The 18,003-nt window shown below is 39.1% G+C and overlaps 1 protein-coding gene across 4 annotated transcripts in view; it reads left to right on the top strand.

The window, feature by feature from the left end:
• Positions 1 to 975: 975 nt before the first annotated feature.
• The window catches only part of LOC138042857 (uncharacterized), a 37,318-nt gene continuing 20,290 nt past the window's right edge, over positions 976 to 18,003 (top strand). The window contains exons 1-5 of one of the 4 annotated variants that reach the window (XM_068888901.1): positions 976 to 1,019; positions 1,116 to 1,579; positions 11,825 to 11,872; positions 12,282 to 12,656; positions 17,277 to 17,975. In XM_068888901.1, coding sequence (XP_068745002.1) covers positions 11,860 to 11,872; positions 12,282 to 12,656; positions 17,277 to 17,975 — 1,087 coding nt within the window. In that variant the 5' untranslated portion in view covers positions 976 to 1,019; positions 1,116 to 1,579; positions 11,825 to 11,859. Of the gene's footprint in view, positions 1,580 to 5,581; positions 6,570 to 11,824; positions 11,873 to 12,281; positions 12,657 to 17,276; positions 17,976 to 18,003 lie in introns of all 4 variants that reach the window. The other 3 variants (XM_068888900.1, XM_068888899.1, XM_068888898.1) reach the window with 3 other exon arrangements.

The raw sequence follows: 18,003 nt of genomic DNA, 5'->3' as shown, positions 1-18,003 counted from the left end.
GGGTTGAAATGAAAGTTAAATCTTTGCCAATTGATTCCCGATGTGGAATAGGCCTTTTGCAACAAACGATCACATGGTACAAAATCCGCCATTTTGGAGTGCAAGCTCATTATTATCCCCCCACTGGGACATTAAAACAAAGAGACCTGAACCAGTCAAGCTTGACTTGCCTTTGTTTTAATGACCCAGTAGGGGAATAATAATGAGCTTGCATGACGGATTTTGTACCATGTGATCGTTTGTTGCAAAATGCCTATTGTAACCGTGGGAACATTTTATCCAGGAATATGTGTCTCTATTCGGTGGGCTCCTGAGAACTTAGTGTGCAGCCTTGGGATTTTATTATGCCGTTGACAACCGAGCAATAGGCCATTTCCGAGTTCTTGTCTGCCTCCTCTTCAAAACGAGTCTAAGTGCGAAGTTGTTGTGATGTTAATTAGTTCTACTTTACATAAGAATGAAAACTAATTTTCATAACAAAAACTTCGCACTTAGACTCGCTTTGAAGAGGAGGCAGACATGAACTCGGAAATGGCCTATTGCGAACGGCTCAAATCGCGTCGAATCTGAGAAAAAAAAAAACACACACACACACACAAAGAGAGAATAGGACGCACAATGGCAATAAGGTTAGGCTTTTTAATTGAGAATTTTTCTTATAATTGTCTTCTCAATTCTTTTATCGGGGATCCCATCCATGGGGCGAACGAAAGAATATATTAAAACCCTCCAAATGTCTGAGATCGAATACAACAACCTGCTTTTCGAGTTTAGTGAAAGCTTAAATCATTTAAATCGAGGTGATCAGCTGCTTTTTCTTTACAGAGGGAAGTTAGGTTTTGGGAGTGAGGATAGAATCCGAGATGCCCTTTGTTTTCTCGGCTTTCTCTCACACTGAACTTGGGGTTCCTGTGGCACTGTGAGGTTAAATTGCAACCAGCAACCTTGTTCCCAGGGCTCTCTCTCTCTCTCGAAACTTCAGACGGGAGTAACGAACAAAAGAAGATAAAGCCTCCAAGGCAAATGTCTGACATCAAATACAACAACCTTCTGTTCGAGTTAAGTGAAAGCCTAAATCGTTTAAATCTATGTGATCGGTTGCTTTTTCTGTGCAGAGGGAAGTTAACGCCTGGGAGCGAGGACAGAATACAAGATGCCCTCTCTTTGTTTAAAGAACTGGAAGACTGCAATCATTTAGGTCCTGATCGACTTGGTGTTTTGAAAACCCTCTTAAAAGGTTTAAACGAGTACGTCTTATTGGAAAACGTGAAGAGGTTCGAGAACGACAGAAAGGAATATCTTGGTTTGCTCGACAAGATCATTCCAGTGCTAGACGAACTCGATGATGTGGAACGACTCATCTCTATTTGCAGAGCAGATATTCCGGAAGCACACGTAGGAAACATTTGCAACGTTCGGTCGTTGATAAAAGAGCTCGAGAACAACAGCAGTTTAGGGACTGATTCGCTGGGCATTTTAAAAGAGATTTTGTTACAAACAGAACAAAATGACCTTCTTAGGGAACTGGAGAAGTTTGAGGAAAGAAGAAATCGGGAGGAGGCGTTTCAAACTAGGAAAGGTATTCGCAACATTTTCATGATATGTAGATGATATTCACATGTACGCAAAGAGAATTGTTGGACTTGATTAAACTGTAGACGAACTACGGGATTGGGAGCCAGGCACTAATGAAATGAAATGAAATTTGTTTTCCTTTTAAGCTAGGGAAAGTACCGCCCAGACAAAGTTTCTCCGAATCGAAAGTTCTTTACCTGTATTATCATACTTGACCACTCATGTGGGCTTAATGTGTTTGAATAACCAACAATAACGCTTCAAAAATAGGCAATTTTAAATTGAAATCCGCCATCTTTGTTTTTGTGTATGCAAACGAGGTTATGACGTAGCAATAGTCAAGGATTTAACAAGGAAAACACAGGCGAGGAGAGCGATACTTCGTAGACTTGAATCTTAATCCAGAGGGTAAATTGTATTGATATTAGCTCAACCATCAGGACAGATCTTCCTCGTGGTCGTTAACAGGCTCCCCGCGCTCATTGCTGTAAAATAAACCCCTGGAAATCAAGTTTAATTGAATCTGTCTACCGTGACTTTCGACGAGACGCCTGTTACAACTTCAAAACAAATGGCCATTTACATATTTCCATCGAATGGTGAGAGTAAGTCGTCTCAGTAGTTTCTATAAAAGCTAACAAAATTTGAAATGAAGTTTATTTCACTGCCTGGGAAAGCGCATAACAGTGAAAGTCGTCCATATATTGCTTGATTCAGTTTTCTCGCTCCAGTGTAATGATATTTCGGACTGGTTGACTGAGATTTCAGTATGAAGCGAATGTCACCAAGACCAATGTTCATATACCCGATGAAGATCCCGATTGAAGTCCGCCTTGGTAAAATGACAGATCCTAACAGACAATAAAGCAGTCAGTTTTCAGGTTTGAGGAATGCATCCACGTTTTATTTCCAAATTTCTTTAAATTTTCATTTACCGGTGGAAGATTCGGTTTTTTTAAATTTTTATATGTGTTCTCAAGTCTAGTAGACATGTCTAATTCATCCCCCTCGAAAGCGTACTTGAGCAGATCAAAACTCACCCCAACAGTGGTAATTGTAACTAATTGTTGCTGTGAAAACGCCTTGCTATGCATGTGTATTGAGCAATATCGGAAGGTTTCGTCGGCTTATTCTAAACGCTACCCCCCGTGTGAAAGCGAGCAAATATGTTTGCTGAAGCATCAAAGACGGCTCTCGCACAAGTAAGAAAGTAAAGAAGAAAAGGCGGTACGCTAGTCGAATATTTCTATGCCGCATGTTCAAGGTTTTTGTCTTCTTTGCACTTGCTATGTCTGATTTTTGCCGCTTAGTTTGAGCGATCAGAGGATCTACTTGTAAGTATTTAGTGGCTTGAGTTCCTGTCACATTTATGGCCTATTTGGCCTACTACATATTGAACCACAATACCGTTTACTATAGTTCATCTTACATTTGAATTTTGGATCTGAAAGGTCACGCAACATTGAGAAAGTGATCGAGGTAAGGGCCGAACACGTTTGTGGACTATTGTTACGTCATAACACGTCAGATGGCGCTCTCCAAGTCACGAAAGATGCAACTTCAAAGTGCTCTTGTCACATCTTAAAAGGGAACTGGACAAAACGGCAATTATTTTCGAATTCCTGGGGAGTAGTTTTGGTAATGTAGAGGAACTTTTTCTAGACCGTACTTTCCTTTAAATTTCATCAATGCCACCCCCTTTCCCCCCCCCCCCCCCACCCCAATCCTCAGCAAGCGGGTTCTCCTTTTCCCCTTCGTTTATCGCAAAAGGGTTAAAAGGGTTAAAAACGCATCGTTTCATGATATAAATGGCATAAATTTAAGGCTGGATATATATATAGATAAATACTTCATGAAGACAGTTGGATGAACTTCTTACTGGTGCGACGACTCGATTTAATGAAAGTTTCCGTTGTTAAGTCTTCTTGAATCATTCATTAAAAAATCATTCATTAAAAACTAAACACTAAAAACCTGAAAATTATTTACCCAAAACTTTTTATTTAGGAAAAATAGTTTTTAGTTTTTAATGAATGTTTGAAGAAAGCTAAACAGCCGAAACGTCCATTAAATCGAGTCGGATCAGTAAGAAGTTCACCCCACTGTTTTCATTCAGTATTTATCCATAAATTTAAGTGTTTGTAGAGTATCCTTTGGATCTTTCTGCTGTGAGTTCATTGTTTGTGTAAACCTTTTTATCCTGGCTATATACATACAGATATAAGATATATAGAGTGCTGGATGCGTTCGCAGAGCGTAGTACATCTGAAGATTGAACTAATCAATAAGACATAACTTTTTCTGTGACTCTGAGTTTCACGCTTACGCGATCATCAGATAGACTTTAATGAAGAGTATACCTCGCTTGCTTTAAATATATACAGTGGTTGGTTAATTAGTAAATCTATTGCGAACTCGTTGGCCTTTTTATCTTGAACGACTTTGCCAACAAATACGGAACAAACAACATCGGACTTTACAGGGACGATAGACTCACCATTTTCAAGAACACCACAGGGCCTCAAGCGGAAAGGACACGGAAAGAAATAACAAGGCACTTCAAAGGACACGGACTGAAAATAACAATAGGCCTTTTTCGAAATATTAAAATTCAGCTTGCCTCACTTTCAAGCTGAATATTTAATATATCGAAAATGGCCCATTCAAAGCAACTTAAAATCAGTTGATTACCTCGATGTCACACTCAACTTGACAAACGGACTCTTCCAACCATACAGAAAACCGAACGACGAGCCGCTTTATGTCAACACGAAATCCAACCACCCACCGACTATCATTAAGCAAATTCCTGCAGCCATCAATCGCAGATTATCGGCATTTGACAAAGCTAAGCATCCCTACGGCAAAGTCCTCAGATCAAGTGGATTCAACGAAAGCCTTCACTACTGCAAGGAAAACATAGCCGCACCCACGAAAAGTAATAGAAAAGGAAACATCATCTGGGTTAACCCCCCCCCCCCCCCCCATACAGCAAGAATGTCCAAACAAACGTCGCTAAAACCTTCCTCAACCTAATCAAGAAACACTTACCACCAAACGACAATTTCCACTCCGTCTTCAAAAAGAACAACGTGAAAGTAAACTACAGTTGCATGCCGAACATGGGCAGCATTATTAACAACCATAACAAGAAAATTCTTGACAACAACACCACAACACAAAACGGAAGGAACATTTAAACAACGATATAGGCCACATAAACTAACTTCCCGCAACAGAAAATACGCTAACCGCACCGAACTAGCAAAACACATCTAGAAACTCAATGATAACAAGGAAAACTACAAGATAACCTGGTCTGTCATCTCTTCAGCAAGCGCCTACAACAATATTTCCAAACGATGCAATCTTTGCCTAACTGAAAAACTCCACATTATTAAAGTCGACAAAGCACTCAACCTCAACAAAAGAACTGAATTAATTTCCAAATGCCCGCCACGAAAACAAATATTTCCTATCAAAGATTGATCTCGGATTACAATAGATTAATGAATTAACCAACCACTGTATATATTTAGGTATACTCTTCATTTAAGTCTGTCTGATGATCGCGTAAGAGTGAAACTCAGAGTCAGAGTCAGAAAAAGTCTTTCACAAGCATCCAATACGCGTAGATGTTTTCTTCATGAAGCAATACATAAAACAAATAAGACAAGACACGTTTATAAAGAACACCTATATTTCGAGCGACTTGTCAGTCTTCTTCAGGGTGAAGACTGACAAGTCGGTCGGAATATACCCGATAGGTGTTCTTTATAAGCATGTCTTGTCTTCATTTGTGTTACATATATATATAATTGACAAGTGAGCAAGTTTGCCTAACAAAACGGTTGTTCCAAAATGTGACATACCTTCAAGTCTTTGATAGAGCTTTTGCTGTCTTTTTTCGTTTCTAAACAAAGTCATCATGCAAAATGCTTTGATTTTTTGCTCTTACATTGAACGCATGCAAGTGAACTGGAGGCATTTTGTTCCAATTCTGCAGTGATCAAATTACCGATGGCTGTGGGTTTACTAAAATTGATTATAACCTAGAGGTAAGTACACCACCAGTAATTTTGTCATCTAGCTGGTCGCGATGCTTAAATTGCCTCATTGTGCAATCAGTCAGTACAACCTATGCCCTAAGTTCCACTTTACCACTTGGGAACTTTTAGTTTTCGGATGGAGCTTTCTGTTAATTTCCATACATAAATGTCAACTGGACAAGGACAATCATTCCCTGCAAGAACCCTGTAAACAGCATCTACAAACGGCGTCATTTAGTATTTTGAAAAGTCTGTCCGGCCCATGCTACATGGCAAAAGAATAAAACTTTGCAAATCCGACTACAACTTGAACGCGAACAACTCTTCAGCAACTACGAGGAAAGTCATGCCAAAGAATTTGGAGGAGAACCGGGCGGCAAATAAAACTCCTCCAATACGATCTTCTACGTATATAACCGTCAGAAAATTTAAGAAGATCACACCCTATATCTCCCCATCTTATGATTCTTATCCTCCAATCAATAAAAACACTGGAAGTAGGAGCAGACACTTCAGCCGCCGGCGCCGTGAAGCTCAGGACCGAGATAGTACTAACGCTCGAAGCCACGAACCAGGCCAAAACGTCCCAGACCCGAAACCAATCAATTTATCATCTACTGTTCTCACGAATGTAGAAAGGACCCAGTTAACTAAGGGACCTGCTTTCTGTCCAGTGCCTAAGGATGTCCATTGGCAGAAAGTTATCGGTGATCTTGACAATTTTGATAAACGTATCCGCCTTGCCGTTTTTCACCACGACAAGGATAGAGATGATGGCAACCGAGAGGAACAAAGTTGCCTTCCTGCCATCCGTGCTGCAACTAATTGGATGCCTCTTAAGTCTTCCCATCCTGAAATCGAACTTTTCTTAAACAATGTGAGACAGGACATTCTAGAGCCAAGGAACTTAAGGAAACCAAGAGACGATCTAACTAAGGAGGAAAGGTTTGTTATCCTTAACCGACAAGAGTATCACATGTACAGCAAGATGTTAGGGCAACCTAACAATAGTTTGCATTACGATAAAGTAGAGTCGGATCCTACCCTTGATCATTTTGAGCAGGTTAAGAACTGGAGTCTTAACTGGCTCTCTGAAGGGCAAGTTAGTCAGGAGATTGTTACTTGGATTACTCTAATCTAGAGCCCAAACCGGGGGTAGCCTTTGGAAATGTTAAGGACGGTGCCTACTAATTCAAAGGTATTTTTGCGCGGTTTTATGAATATGCGGGAAAAGCAGATCTCAAGAGGTCTTATTCAAATCCAAAAAGAAAATTGGGGGTAACCACGCATTTTCAAAGATAATTAATCAACAGCATCAGCAAAGAGCTTTAAAATACTAAGCAATGTGTGGCGTTCCTTTCCAAATTAGAGCTTAATTATCTCTGAAAAATGCATTGTGACCCCTAGTTTTCTTTTTTGATACCAAGAGCATTTGCTAAGTTCTGCTTTCTCCGCATAAATTTAAACCGCGCAAAAATATCCCTGCATTAGTAAGCACTACCTATAGGAAATCCGAGCATCTGGAGATGCGCAGAACGTATGCGCAATAACAATAGTAGGCACCGTCCTTAAGACACAAAAAAGAGGCAATCCTCCCCATCTCATTACATCTTGCTGTGGTACAGCACAGAATTTTAATTAAAACCACTTTCCCAGAACGTTCCATAATTTATTAAGGATTCTACCGATTTAATCAACATGCAAGATCTAGGTCCCGAATGCTAAAGGTCCATTCCCAGTAGCTCCTCTGCTCGTTTCCTGGGATGTGGTTTCAGTGTTTCCTAACATTGACAACAACTTGGGTATTACCACCGTTAGGAAGGCCCTTGATTATAGATCTAAATTTCCCTCTACCGATTGTGTAGCTGAGGCTGTTGAAAGTTGCCTCCGTGTTAACAATTGCCACAAGCTTTTCCGAACAAAATTTTGTACAAAAACATGATACAGCTATGGGACCAAAAAATGCGTGTAGTTACGCAGACCTAGCAATGGGCATAATCGGTGAAGAAGCCAAATTAGAAGGTAGCTTGAAACTGCTGCTCTGGTGGAGGTATAGAGATGATATTTTTTACCTCTGGACCCAAGGTCTGCCTAAATTGCTTGAATTCAATGACTATGTACATTAATTCTCTGTACCCCAGAATCAAATATGAACTGGTTTATTCAGATTTTTTTTTTACATGTTTTGGATCTTACATTACACCTTAAGGATGGGTTAATTGTTACTGACATTTATTCTAAACCTACTGACAGCCACCTTTGTTTGCCATTTTCCAGTTCACACCCGTCAAAATGCAAAAGGCCAATTCCATATGGGGTAACCTTGAGAATTAAGCGCAATTATTCCACCGATGATTTTTTGCAAACTAAATGTGAAGACTTCAAAGGGTATCTTAAGTCACAAAATTACCCGGCAGATATAGTTGACAGTTTGACAAGGCTCTTAAAATTCCAAGATCCGAACTTTTAAAAAAGGTTTTCCTCTGGTACTCGATTATAATCCCATTTTGCCAGACATTCAAAACATCATTAGGAAGCACTTTCATTTATTAGGTTTTCACCTCAAATCACATAAATTCTTCCAGCTAAATCTGCTTCCCTGCTTACCGCCGAACCAAAAATCTCAAAGACGTTTTAGCACCATCTAAATTTCGACCAAGTTCTGCTGCTAATGAGACGGTCAATGAGGGCGGTTATTTCAAATGTGATAGTGACTTGTGTAAGAATTTCCCATTTCAAGCTTCTAAATTCCAAAGTTCGGCCACAGGTAGGCATTATCCTATCGGACAAAAATTGTCCTACTCATCCAAAAATGTGATTTTTCTCGCAACGTGCCGTAAATGTAATTTACAATATGTGGGCTCTACATCCAGTTTTAAAATTAGATTTCGCAACCATAAATCGAATATGCTCAACAATAGAAGAACATGTGAATTGGCGGTACATTATAAAAGTTCCCAACATGACATTTCTCAAATGAGCTTTATCATAATTGAACGAGTTATATCCTTCAAAAATCAATCACATTTAGACCAGTTGTTGCTTACCAGAGAAGCCTATTGGATGACACAATTATTCACACTTAATCTCCGCATGGCCTCAACAAAAGGCGGGAATTTCGCTCCAAAAATCGTATTAACTATAGCAACTAATTAGACGTTTTCAAATGTTCTTGCTTCGGAAATAAGTTGTTACTTGTCCGGCTTCTATTTTATTCATTAGTCCTTTGTAAATAGTTTCAATTGTTATGTGACTTGCCTTTTGCGTTCATGGGCCCGGTGGAGGATTTTGTTATATTTATATTTATATATATATTTTTTGTTTTGATTGTCCCTCGGCAGGGGATTTATTACAGTATTGTGTAAGGGCCCTGCCTTTGGACTGTGTTATGGTCTTAATTAAGATTATTCAGAGGCCTTTTGCGGGGAGTGTGTTACGTTTGGGTTACTACATGACTTTTGTCACTTACTTTTATCCTATTGTTATTTTGCTTGTAATTTAAACCTTTTTGTATCTCTTAAATAAGTTGCTTATATAAGCTTGTACCTCTGATACGCACAGCTAATGTAAAATTAACGTTTATCTGAAGAAGGCTGACATAACTAGCGACATAACGATCATAATCATAAGCACGAACATAACAGCGTTATGTTGCTTATGTCTTAGTGGAACCGTCCAGAAACATAATCATAGGCGCTCTTATGATCAGCATAATCATAATCATAAGAAAATGATCGACCATTTTCTTATGATTATGATTATGGCTTTGACTATGACTATGTCGCTTTTCTTTGCAGTGGGAACGCGGAAATCATAACGACATAATGAGAAACATAATGACGCAACGGGGTCATTGTGTTTTGGCCAATTAAAGTCTAGGACCAGTGCTTTCGGGTCGGTTCATTTTCAAGGCGGCGGCCAGCTTCGAGGAAAAGCTTGCGAGTGCAGTTGAAAACCTTCCTGTATTGTCCCCACTAGAACATAAGAAGCTTATGTTTATGTTTATGATTGATTATGCTTATGGTGCTTATGTCGCCAGTGGGAACTAAGCTTTAGAAGTTTACTCCACTGCTCTCACCTATTATTTGCCTATATGTATATATGGATGTTGTAAATAAACCCCTTCGGGCAGCTGGAATGTCGGCTGATAATGTCAGGGAAGAATTTGGCCGATAGGCGAAGCCAAAGACATCAACCTTGTTCCCAGGGTCTCTCATAGAAGCGACCCTGGGAATCTGGTTGCCAAGAACATTATCCACCAACATACCAGCAAGCCAGGATGGGGTTTATTTATTAACTTTCCCATTAATTTTTATATCGTGCAAAAAAACCGCTCGTAAAAAGCCAGTGTTGATCTGATGGCAATTTTTCATTTTTTTTCGATGCACTGTTCGAAATATGACCAGAAAGAAAGCATGTCGGTCTCAGGGAAAAAATCAAATTATTTTATTTGTCACTGCAATTGGAAAACTCGAAAACAAGGCACTTTTTGCTTACTGAAAGAGAAATTTCAGCCATGAAAGACAGCGTGTGCAAAGTCTGGATGACTGTGTTGTCAGTATTTTCAAATGCCTGAAATGCTGTTGGAATTTTTGTCTCCTCCGAACGGTTGGTTTATTTTATATTTACTAAACATAGTGCATTAAATTTTCTACTCTATAAAATGGCTCAGGTTAAGTTTACGTAGGATTAAATCTCTAAAGTCTGCTCATAACTCTCTTCACCTTCAAAGACTTTAGGTGCGTTTTTTTGGTAAAATCTGAAAACGGATTCTTGAATCCAAAAAGGGATTTTGCGTTTTGTTGGCAAAATCCAAAACTAAAGTATCTACACTCGAGGAGGATACTTCGGATTAAATCTAAATCCGGATTTTTGAGATTCATCAGTTTAGCGTTTTTTTTGGGAAAGGATTTGAAAAAAGTATTTTTGACAAGCGATTTCCCATGCAAAAATGATACACAACAGCTACCGTACGTGACAGTTCATCCCAAATGTTTTTCTCGCGCCATTTTTACCGTACGATCGAAGACATGAATAGGTCGAAAATAGTTAGGTTTCCTGCAAATTTCACACCAGAAATTACACTTAAAGTTTCTTGACAGCAATAATATTGTTAGCATCTTTCCTCATCGAAAAAAGCATGTTTTTTTATTGATCGCTAAGGTTTTTTTTTCTGGTGGCATTTTCATTTAAAAATTTCTCCAAAACAAACTTAACCGCTATTTTGTCTTGTTTTTAAAATTTGCACGCATTTCTGAGTTTGTTTGTTTGCGACGTCATGGAAAATAATTCTTTTTCGGATTTTGCGTTTTTTTGACGCTAAAAAATCCATTGATCCGAGATCAGAAATCCGTTTTTGGATTTTCCCAAAAAAAAGCACCCTTTGACAGCATATTTTGTTGAGTTTCTTACACTTTCCGGACCAGAATTTGCGACCAGCTTTCTAATATCACCATAACTAGACTCAAGCAAACGAGATTGTTTTTCTTCCATGTAAAATGGAAACTCTTCTGCTGTCTTTTTTTTTTCGGCTGGCTTTGTTTATTTTCAACGGAAATGATCGCTACAGCATTTCGCAGGCCAAATATCCACGCAAATAAGTTACCTCGCGCGAAGCGCGAGGGCCGCGAATGACACTACAAGGGCGCAAATAAACAATATTCCCGAAAAAGGTCATGTCATTATCATTATTATCAATAAACAAGGCCAAATGATATCAAGAATGAGCAAAGTGAATAACGAATTCAAAGTCACTTCAAATCATCATGTAAGTGTTGATTGAACAAGCTATTAAAGAATCAACTCAGTCCAGTGAACTTATTGAAAATTACCGAAAAAATGCGTAAAATCGTCTATAAATAATAGGCATATGACAAAGTTGAAGCAAGAACCAATCAGCTGTAGTGCTGATAATGCATTAGCAGCCCGCTGTCAGTCTTTTGCGGCCCGCTGAGCGTGTGTTTTGAAGAGGCCGATTTTCTATTTGGCCGCGTATATTGATAATAATGGGGGTTATTGCATGAGAACGGCCCTGTGAGTGTGCACCACGTGACGTAAATTAACCAATAATAATGGTGGGTTTTATGAGAATACCTGAACTATGAACTCAAAAATCAGTGCCAAAAAATACCAACGCCACGCAATTGATCAGTTCTTGCGTGTTTGATTCTTTTTATTTATTTATTTATTTTTCTTTTCAGAACGAGCGTCTGCTTTTCTGTCTTCAGTTGGCAGTATGCTGATTGGAGGTAAGCCAGTAAAAAAATTCTTTGTCTTAGGTGATTTTTTATGAATAACTTATATGTGATGGAAAGGATTCATTTGGTGTCTAAGTATTGTACCCATGTTAAAGTACTAACCCACAATGAAAATACTGCCTGTGCATGGGTTTGCACATTTGTGATGTCATAGGGTAGCTGTGCTGAACCTGTTCCCTACAAACTCTCATCTACACCTTTCCTCTGTTTAATTGTTAACACTGCTGATAGAAGAGTGGCTTTGATCATTCCATGAAGAATCTTCAACTATAATGCAAATTCCAAAGTTGTTGGATTTGCCGAAGGACTAAATAAGTCTCTCAACAGTAGCATAGGCCAAGGCCACTGTTCTTATCGGTGTGAAAGCTATTTTTGATTCTGTTTTTATATATTTGTCTAGTTATGAACATCAAGACTGTATTCAAAGTGGTTGCAGGTGGTATGATAACAGCTTCTACCCTGGATGTATGGAGTCGTGGGGCTTCATATGATCAGCTTGTCACAGCTGTTAATAAATGTGTGCTCCCTGCTGGAACGAAGCTTATTCAAATCACAGAAGGGTGTGTGTGTCTCACAGTTCAGGCAGATGGTGTTTCGGCCCTGAAAGACTTGTGGTCTTTGTACCAGAGTGGAACTCTGAAGGCACGTCTCCAAGGCTTCTTTGTAACTGACCACCTGAGAGAACTTGCTCAGGGAGAGCAAGTAGAAGCAATTGTGACCATAGACGAACAAGAATTTGATCAAGCATTTCACGAGCTGAACAGGAGAGAGAAAGGTGACTTATTCTAGTTATTATCATTCTTCAACAGGCTAATCGCGTTCTGGTTAATTGTTACGATTTTTGTTCTCAGTTTTAATGCAGTTGTTGTCAACAACATTTGTTTCTTAAGTTTATTTTCGATAAACTAAAGCAAAGGTCAGGTTTTTCGTATTAAGAGCAATGATAAGCCGACCTTCTCTTCCTTGAAGGGTCATTTCTATAATGTTGCAAGTCAAGTTGAACCTTCAGGTTAATTTGTTGCATTGTTATTTTGAACTGTCAAAAAGGGTTTTCCGTTTTTTGAGGGATGTAATAAAAAACGGGACCTGTATTTTTAGATGGGATCAATAAGGAAATGATGAAACTTGATTGTATAATTTTTCTTCCACTTTCCGTCCTTCCCTTTCCTTCCATAATTTCTTTCTATAATGTCTTTCCTTATAGCCTGTTTCACTCTCCTATCCCTTACATTATTTCTACCTAAGGACTGTATCACGGAATGGAAAGTCTGCTTACGAGCCAAGTGGCCCATTAGGCCGGAGCTTATCCCGGTTTCTGTAACATGAAGCGACTAGGAGTGTTTCTATTCCCCCCTGGATGGGATGCTAGTCCATCGCAGGGCTACCCCTAGCATTAAATTCGCCGGTGTACCCATTTATACATCTGCGTGGAGAGAGGCACCGTGAGATTAAAGTGTCTTCCTCAAGAACAAAAACACAACCTTGCATTAATTGAACTTCCAGTATTCCATACCGCAACTGGGATTCAAACTTGGTAACATCAGACGTCCAAGTTTGCAACTCCTCTGAATTAACCGCTAAGCCTTCAAATCAGCAACTGAGAGTTTATGGGTAATTTCTTTTCTGAAAAAGATAACTAACATTCGCATGGAACTTGATGACGCTGCCTCGGGGGTTTGTTGTGATCCTGCTGAATATGACTTTCCTCCATCAGTTGCGGAATCATTTCATGAGTTCACACGACTGAGTGATGAAGATGTCATTGCGCTAGTGCAGAGATCTTCCAAAAAGTGTTGTGCCCTTGATCCAATGCCGACCAAACTGGTTAGTGATTGCATTGATGTACTGTTGCCTACCGTAAAGGCATATAATCAATCTATCCCTAGACAACGCGTACTTTCCACATGCCTGGAAGGAAGCTTTGGTAAATCCTCTATTAAAGCGGTTTGGACGGGATCCTTTGTATAAGAATTTCCGTCCTGTTAGCAATTTGCCATATGTTTCTAAACTAGTTGAACGTTCAGCTTCAGATTAGTTATTTGCGCACATGTCATCTAAAGGTCTCTACCCTGACCTGCAATCGGCTTACGTGAAGAATCATAGCCCTGAGACGGCTCTACTGAGAGTTAAAAACGATATTTTGATGAATATGAATAAAGGGCACGTGACACTATTGGTTTTTCTTGATTTGAGTGCCACTTTTGACACTGTTGACCATAGCAGTCTGCTAACGAGTCTTCAAACTCGATTTGGCGTTTCTGGGAAAGTTCTGGAGTGATTTGCATCGTACCTGCATGATAGGAGCCAACGCATTACAATCAATGGAACTCCTTCTGATAGCTTCTCCTTGCAGTGCGGTGTTCCTCAGGGTTCTTGTTTGGCGCCTATTTTGTTTGTGATTTATGCTTCAAAACGTTTCGAGATAACCAGTAGTCATCTTCCAGAAGTGCATTGTTATGCTGACGATACACAGCTTTATTTATCGTTCAAGCCTGGTTTGCGTGAGAGTCGTGTAGAGGCACTTTTGCATATGCAGTGGTGCATAGATGACCTTCGCCAATGGATGTTAATGGATCGCCTCAAGTTTAATGATGAGAAGACTGCGTTTGTACTGGTTGGTACGAGACAGCAGTTAGCTAAGCTATGTGTAGAGCCCCTTGCTGTCGGTGATCATCTCATTACCCCTTGCCATGACGTCAAGAACTTGGGCTGTTGGTTTGACCAACAGCTCAGTATGGTCACTAATATTAATAAAATTTGTAGTGCATCATACTCTTATCTGCATAATATTAGGCGAATAAAAAAATTTCTGTTAGTTGAGTCTACTAAACTGCTTTTGCATGCGTTGGTGACGAGTCGGTTTGACTATTGTAATAGTCTGTTTTATGGTTTGCCTCAAACTACAACGTGTTCAGAATACTGCCGCGCGCCTTATTTGTAATATATCGCGCTTTAAACATATCTCACTAGTGCTTTTTGAACTTCATTGGCTGCCTGTGCATTATAGAATTATATTCAAACTTTTAGTGATTACATATAAGGCAATTAATGGTATGGCACCAAAATATATCAGCGACCTTATAACTATTAAAGCAGAATCCAGCTATTCTCTATTGACTAAGGGTCAAATAACGAGCTATTGTTAGCTCATCCTAGAGTGCGCACAAAGACAACACTATGGGATCGGGCCTTCTGTGCTGCTGCCCCGTAATTATGGAGCTCGCTTCCTCAGTCATTGAGGAAAATAACATCAGTGGACTCCTTTAAGGTGCAGGTTAGGGTTAGGGTTTACTAGACAAGCCTATAAGGACTTTGTATAGTTGTATATTAATCTGTTATTTTTATTATGAATAGATATATTCTGTTAGTTTTCCTTTTACATATCAATATTGTAATTTTACCTAGGCTTTTTAATATTTGTATATATGTAGAGAGTTATTATTTTTTCAATTGATTGTAACGCGCCAGCGATCGTATTTTAATGTTGCCGGCGCGATAGAAATGATTAAAATGATTATTATTATTATTATTATTATTATTATTAAGCTATTACCAAGCCTTCTAGGTAACTACCATTTCGCATGACACAAAGTGAGACTTTAAAAATTGCAGCTCATCCACAGGTTTGGCCGCCAATGGAACTGCCAGCGGATGTTTGTGTGAAATCTGAGAACTCTTATAAAAATTTGAACGACCTAAATAGATCATTTTAGTTGTAGCTAAGTTACCTGGCCTAAGACTGGAAGCGAGGCTGCAGGTGACCCTGCTTTGATACAAAACGTTGTGCTTTTTAATGTTTATGTACACTAAAGCCTCCTTTACACTAGCAAGTTTTCCTTGACAAGTTTTCCTTGACAAGTTTTCCTTGGCAGTGTAAATGGAAAAATTTGACAAGTTTGTCCTTGTCAAGTGTCCTTGTTCAAAACCTAGCATGTCAAGGACGATATTTGCTAGTGTAAATGACTGGTCAAGTGCACTTGTCAAGGAAAACTTGTCATATTTTTTCCATTTCCACTACCAAGGAAAACTTGTCAAGGAAAAACTTGTCGAGGAAAGCTTGCTAGTGTGTACAGTCGACAAGATTTCCTTGACGAATGGACTTGTCAAGGAAAACTGCATAGTGTAAATAAGGCTTAATTAGAATTATAACAAGTTAAAACTTAAGTTACCTCGCTATACAAAATACACCAGAAACAAGACGGCATTACTACAAGTCATGATAACAAACCGAAGTCAAACATCCGATTTTCTTTCACGTGCAATTTTTGTAAATAACCATTCAATGCAAAAGGTAGAGCAAATAGTAATGAATTAAGAATCCATCATTTATGTTGATCCTTTGAAAATAATATTTTAATATTGTTGACCCCTGCCCTCTCAAGGGGATTCATCCATGAAAGTAGGATCGGTTATCATGGACAGTATGCCTAACCCCAATTCCACGCACGAACCTTCGTTAGTTTACTGGAAGCATAATTGAACGTCTTCCTTCCTCTCGGCATCATTTCTACCATTTAGGTAAACTAGCTAACAAAAATAGATCTGTTGGCAATAGTCCATTTTACAGTTGTGTGCTTAGTTACCTGGCCTATAAATGAAAGTGAAGTTGGAGTTGACCTTGTTTTGATAGAAACCTCACTGCTTTTCTTATTTAAATTCTTACTAATTAGCATGACGACAACATCGTTAACGTAAGAAAAGGAGGAAGGTCTGTATCATGACAAGGTCAACAGCAGCCTCACTTTCATTTAAAGGCCAGGTAACTAAGCACACAACTGTAAAGAGGTCTATTCTTTGATTGGACTCACCTGATAAGACGGCCATGTTGGTGCCAAAACAATAGAAAAATGCAGCTTAAGTTTTGCATAATAATAGAGTCAAATTCCCAAAAGACTTTTTCGCTATTGTTCTTTCCACCAACATGGCCGCCGTGACGTCAGGTGCAATCAAAGAATATATACCGTTGATTTACAGTACGGACCGAGAAAACGAGGTTAGTAAGATATTTATTATATCTCTGAGGTTAACCGGCGCGCAGGCAAGGAAACTAGTCAAAGTGAAGCGGAAGGTTCAACTGCCGCAAAGAATGCCGTGCCAAAATCCCAAAAACTAAATCTTCTTGGCTGTTAAGTTTGAAATAGTTGCTTGCAAGATTCAAACAGTTTTCAGTGCAAGTTTATGCAACAGAAATGACATGAAAAACTCGCTAGATGATGTTTTGTCGAAATTTTGAATTTAGCGGGCTGTACTGTAGAATACGTCCCGCTAATTTAGCCAATTACAGCGCGCGTACTATCTGAGAGATATAATAATGGATTTTGATGCAGCTTTTTAATAAATTATTCAATTAGATCATATCTTTTAAAATTTTTTTTTTTTATTCTTTTGAATTCAGACGTTACCTACGCACTTTGTTTAAAAGACCTAAGTGAACCAATGTTGCATGAAATGTCGTTGAGGCTTCAAGCTAACCCAGTATATGAGAAGTGGTTTCTGCAGTCCTTTGGGCTTCATCACGAAAGAAGTCACCCGTCAGGATTACTGATGAACAATATCAAAAAATCATTTCCCGATACACCTGTGAAGCACTTATCAGATGTATTTGATGCTTTGCAACTGTATGACATCGTAGAGTTGTTGGAGAAGTTGAAACCTCGGCAATTGCGTCCTGCTCTTTCCTTGCAAGAAATGCAAAAATTACCTCGTGGTACTCGTGGTCGCCCGACAACATTTTACAGTAAAGCGTTAGTTTTGATTGTACATGATGGTAAAAATGCCAAGGACGACGCAGTCCAAAGGATTGGATCGTTTTTTAAAACTTTGGATTCACGTTGCGATCTCACAGCAATATCATCGGCGCCATTAACGGACAAGCATTTAAGTCTAATGGAATTAAAAAGGAAGAAAAATTTAAGAAGAGAAACGTTGGTCGTGGCTCAATCGTACATGCCACCGAGATTGGAAAGTGTATCGGAAAAAATAGAGGTGGTTGAAAGACAGGTGACGAACGCAGAAGAGGAGCTGGAGTCGGAGCGGAGGGAGATTGAAGTGGCGTTATCCAAAGTTGTGGATAAAATACGTCAACAGGAAGAAGGTAAGTTGAAATTAAAATTTCTTTATTT

This window comes from Montipora capricornis, chromosome 3 (assembly GCF_036669925.1).
Source record: "Montipora capricornis isolate CH-2021 chromosome 3, ASM3666992v2, whole genome shotgun sequence".
NCBI classification, from domain to species: Eukaryota; Metazoa; Cnidaria; class Anthozoa; order Scleractinia; family Acroporidae; genus Montipora; species Montipora capricornis.
This window is presented reverse-complemented; position numbering and strand designations above follow the sequence as displayed.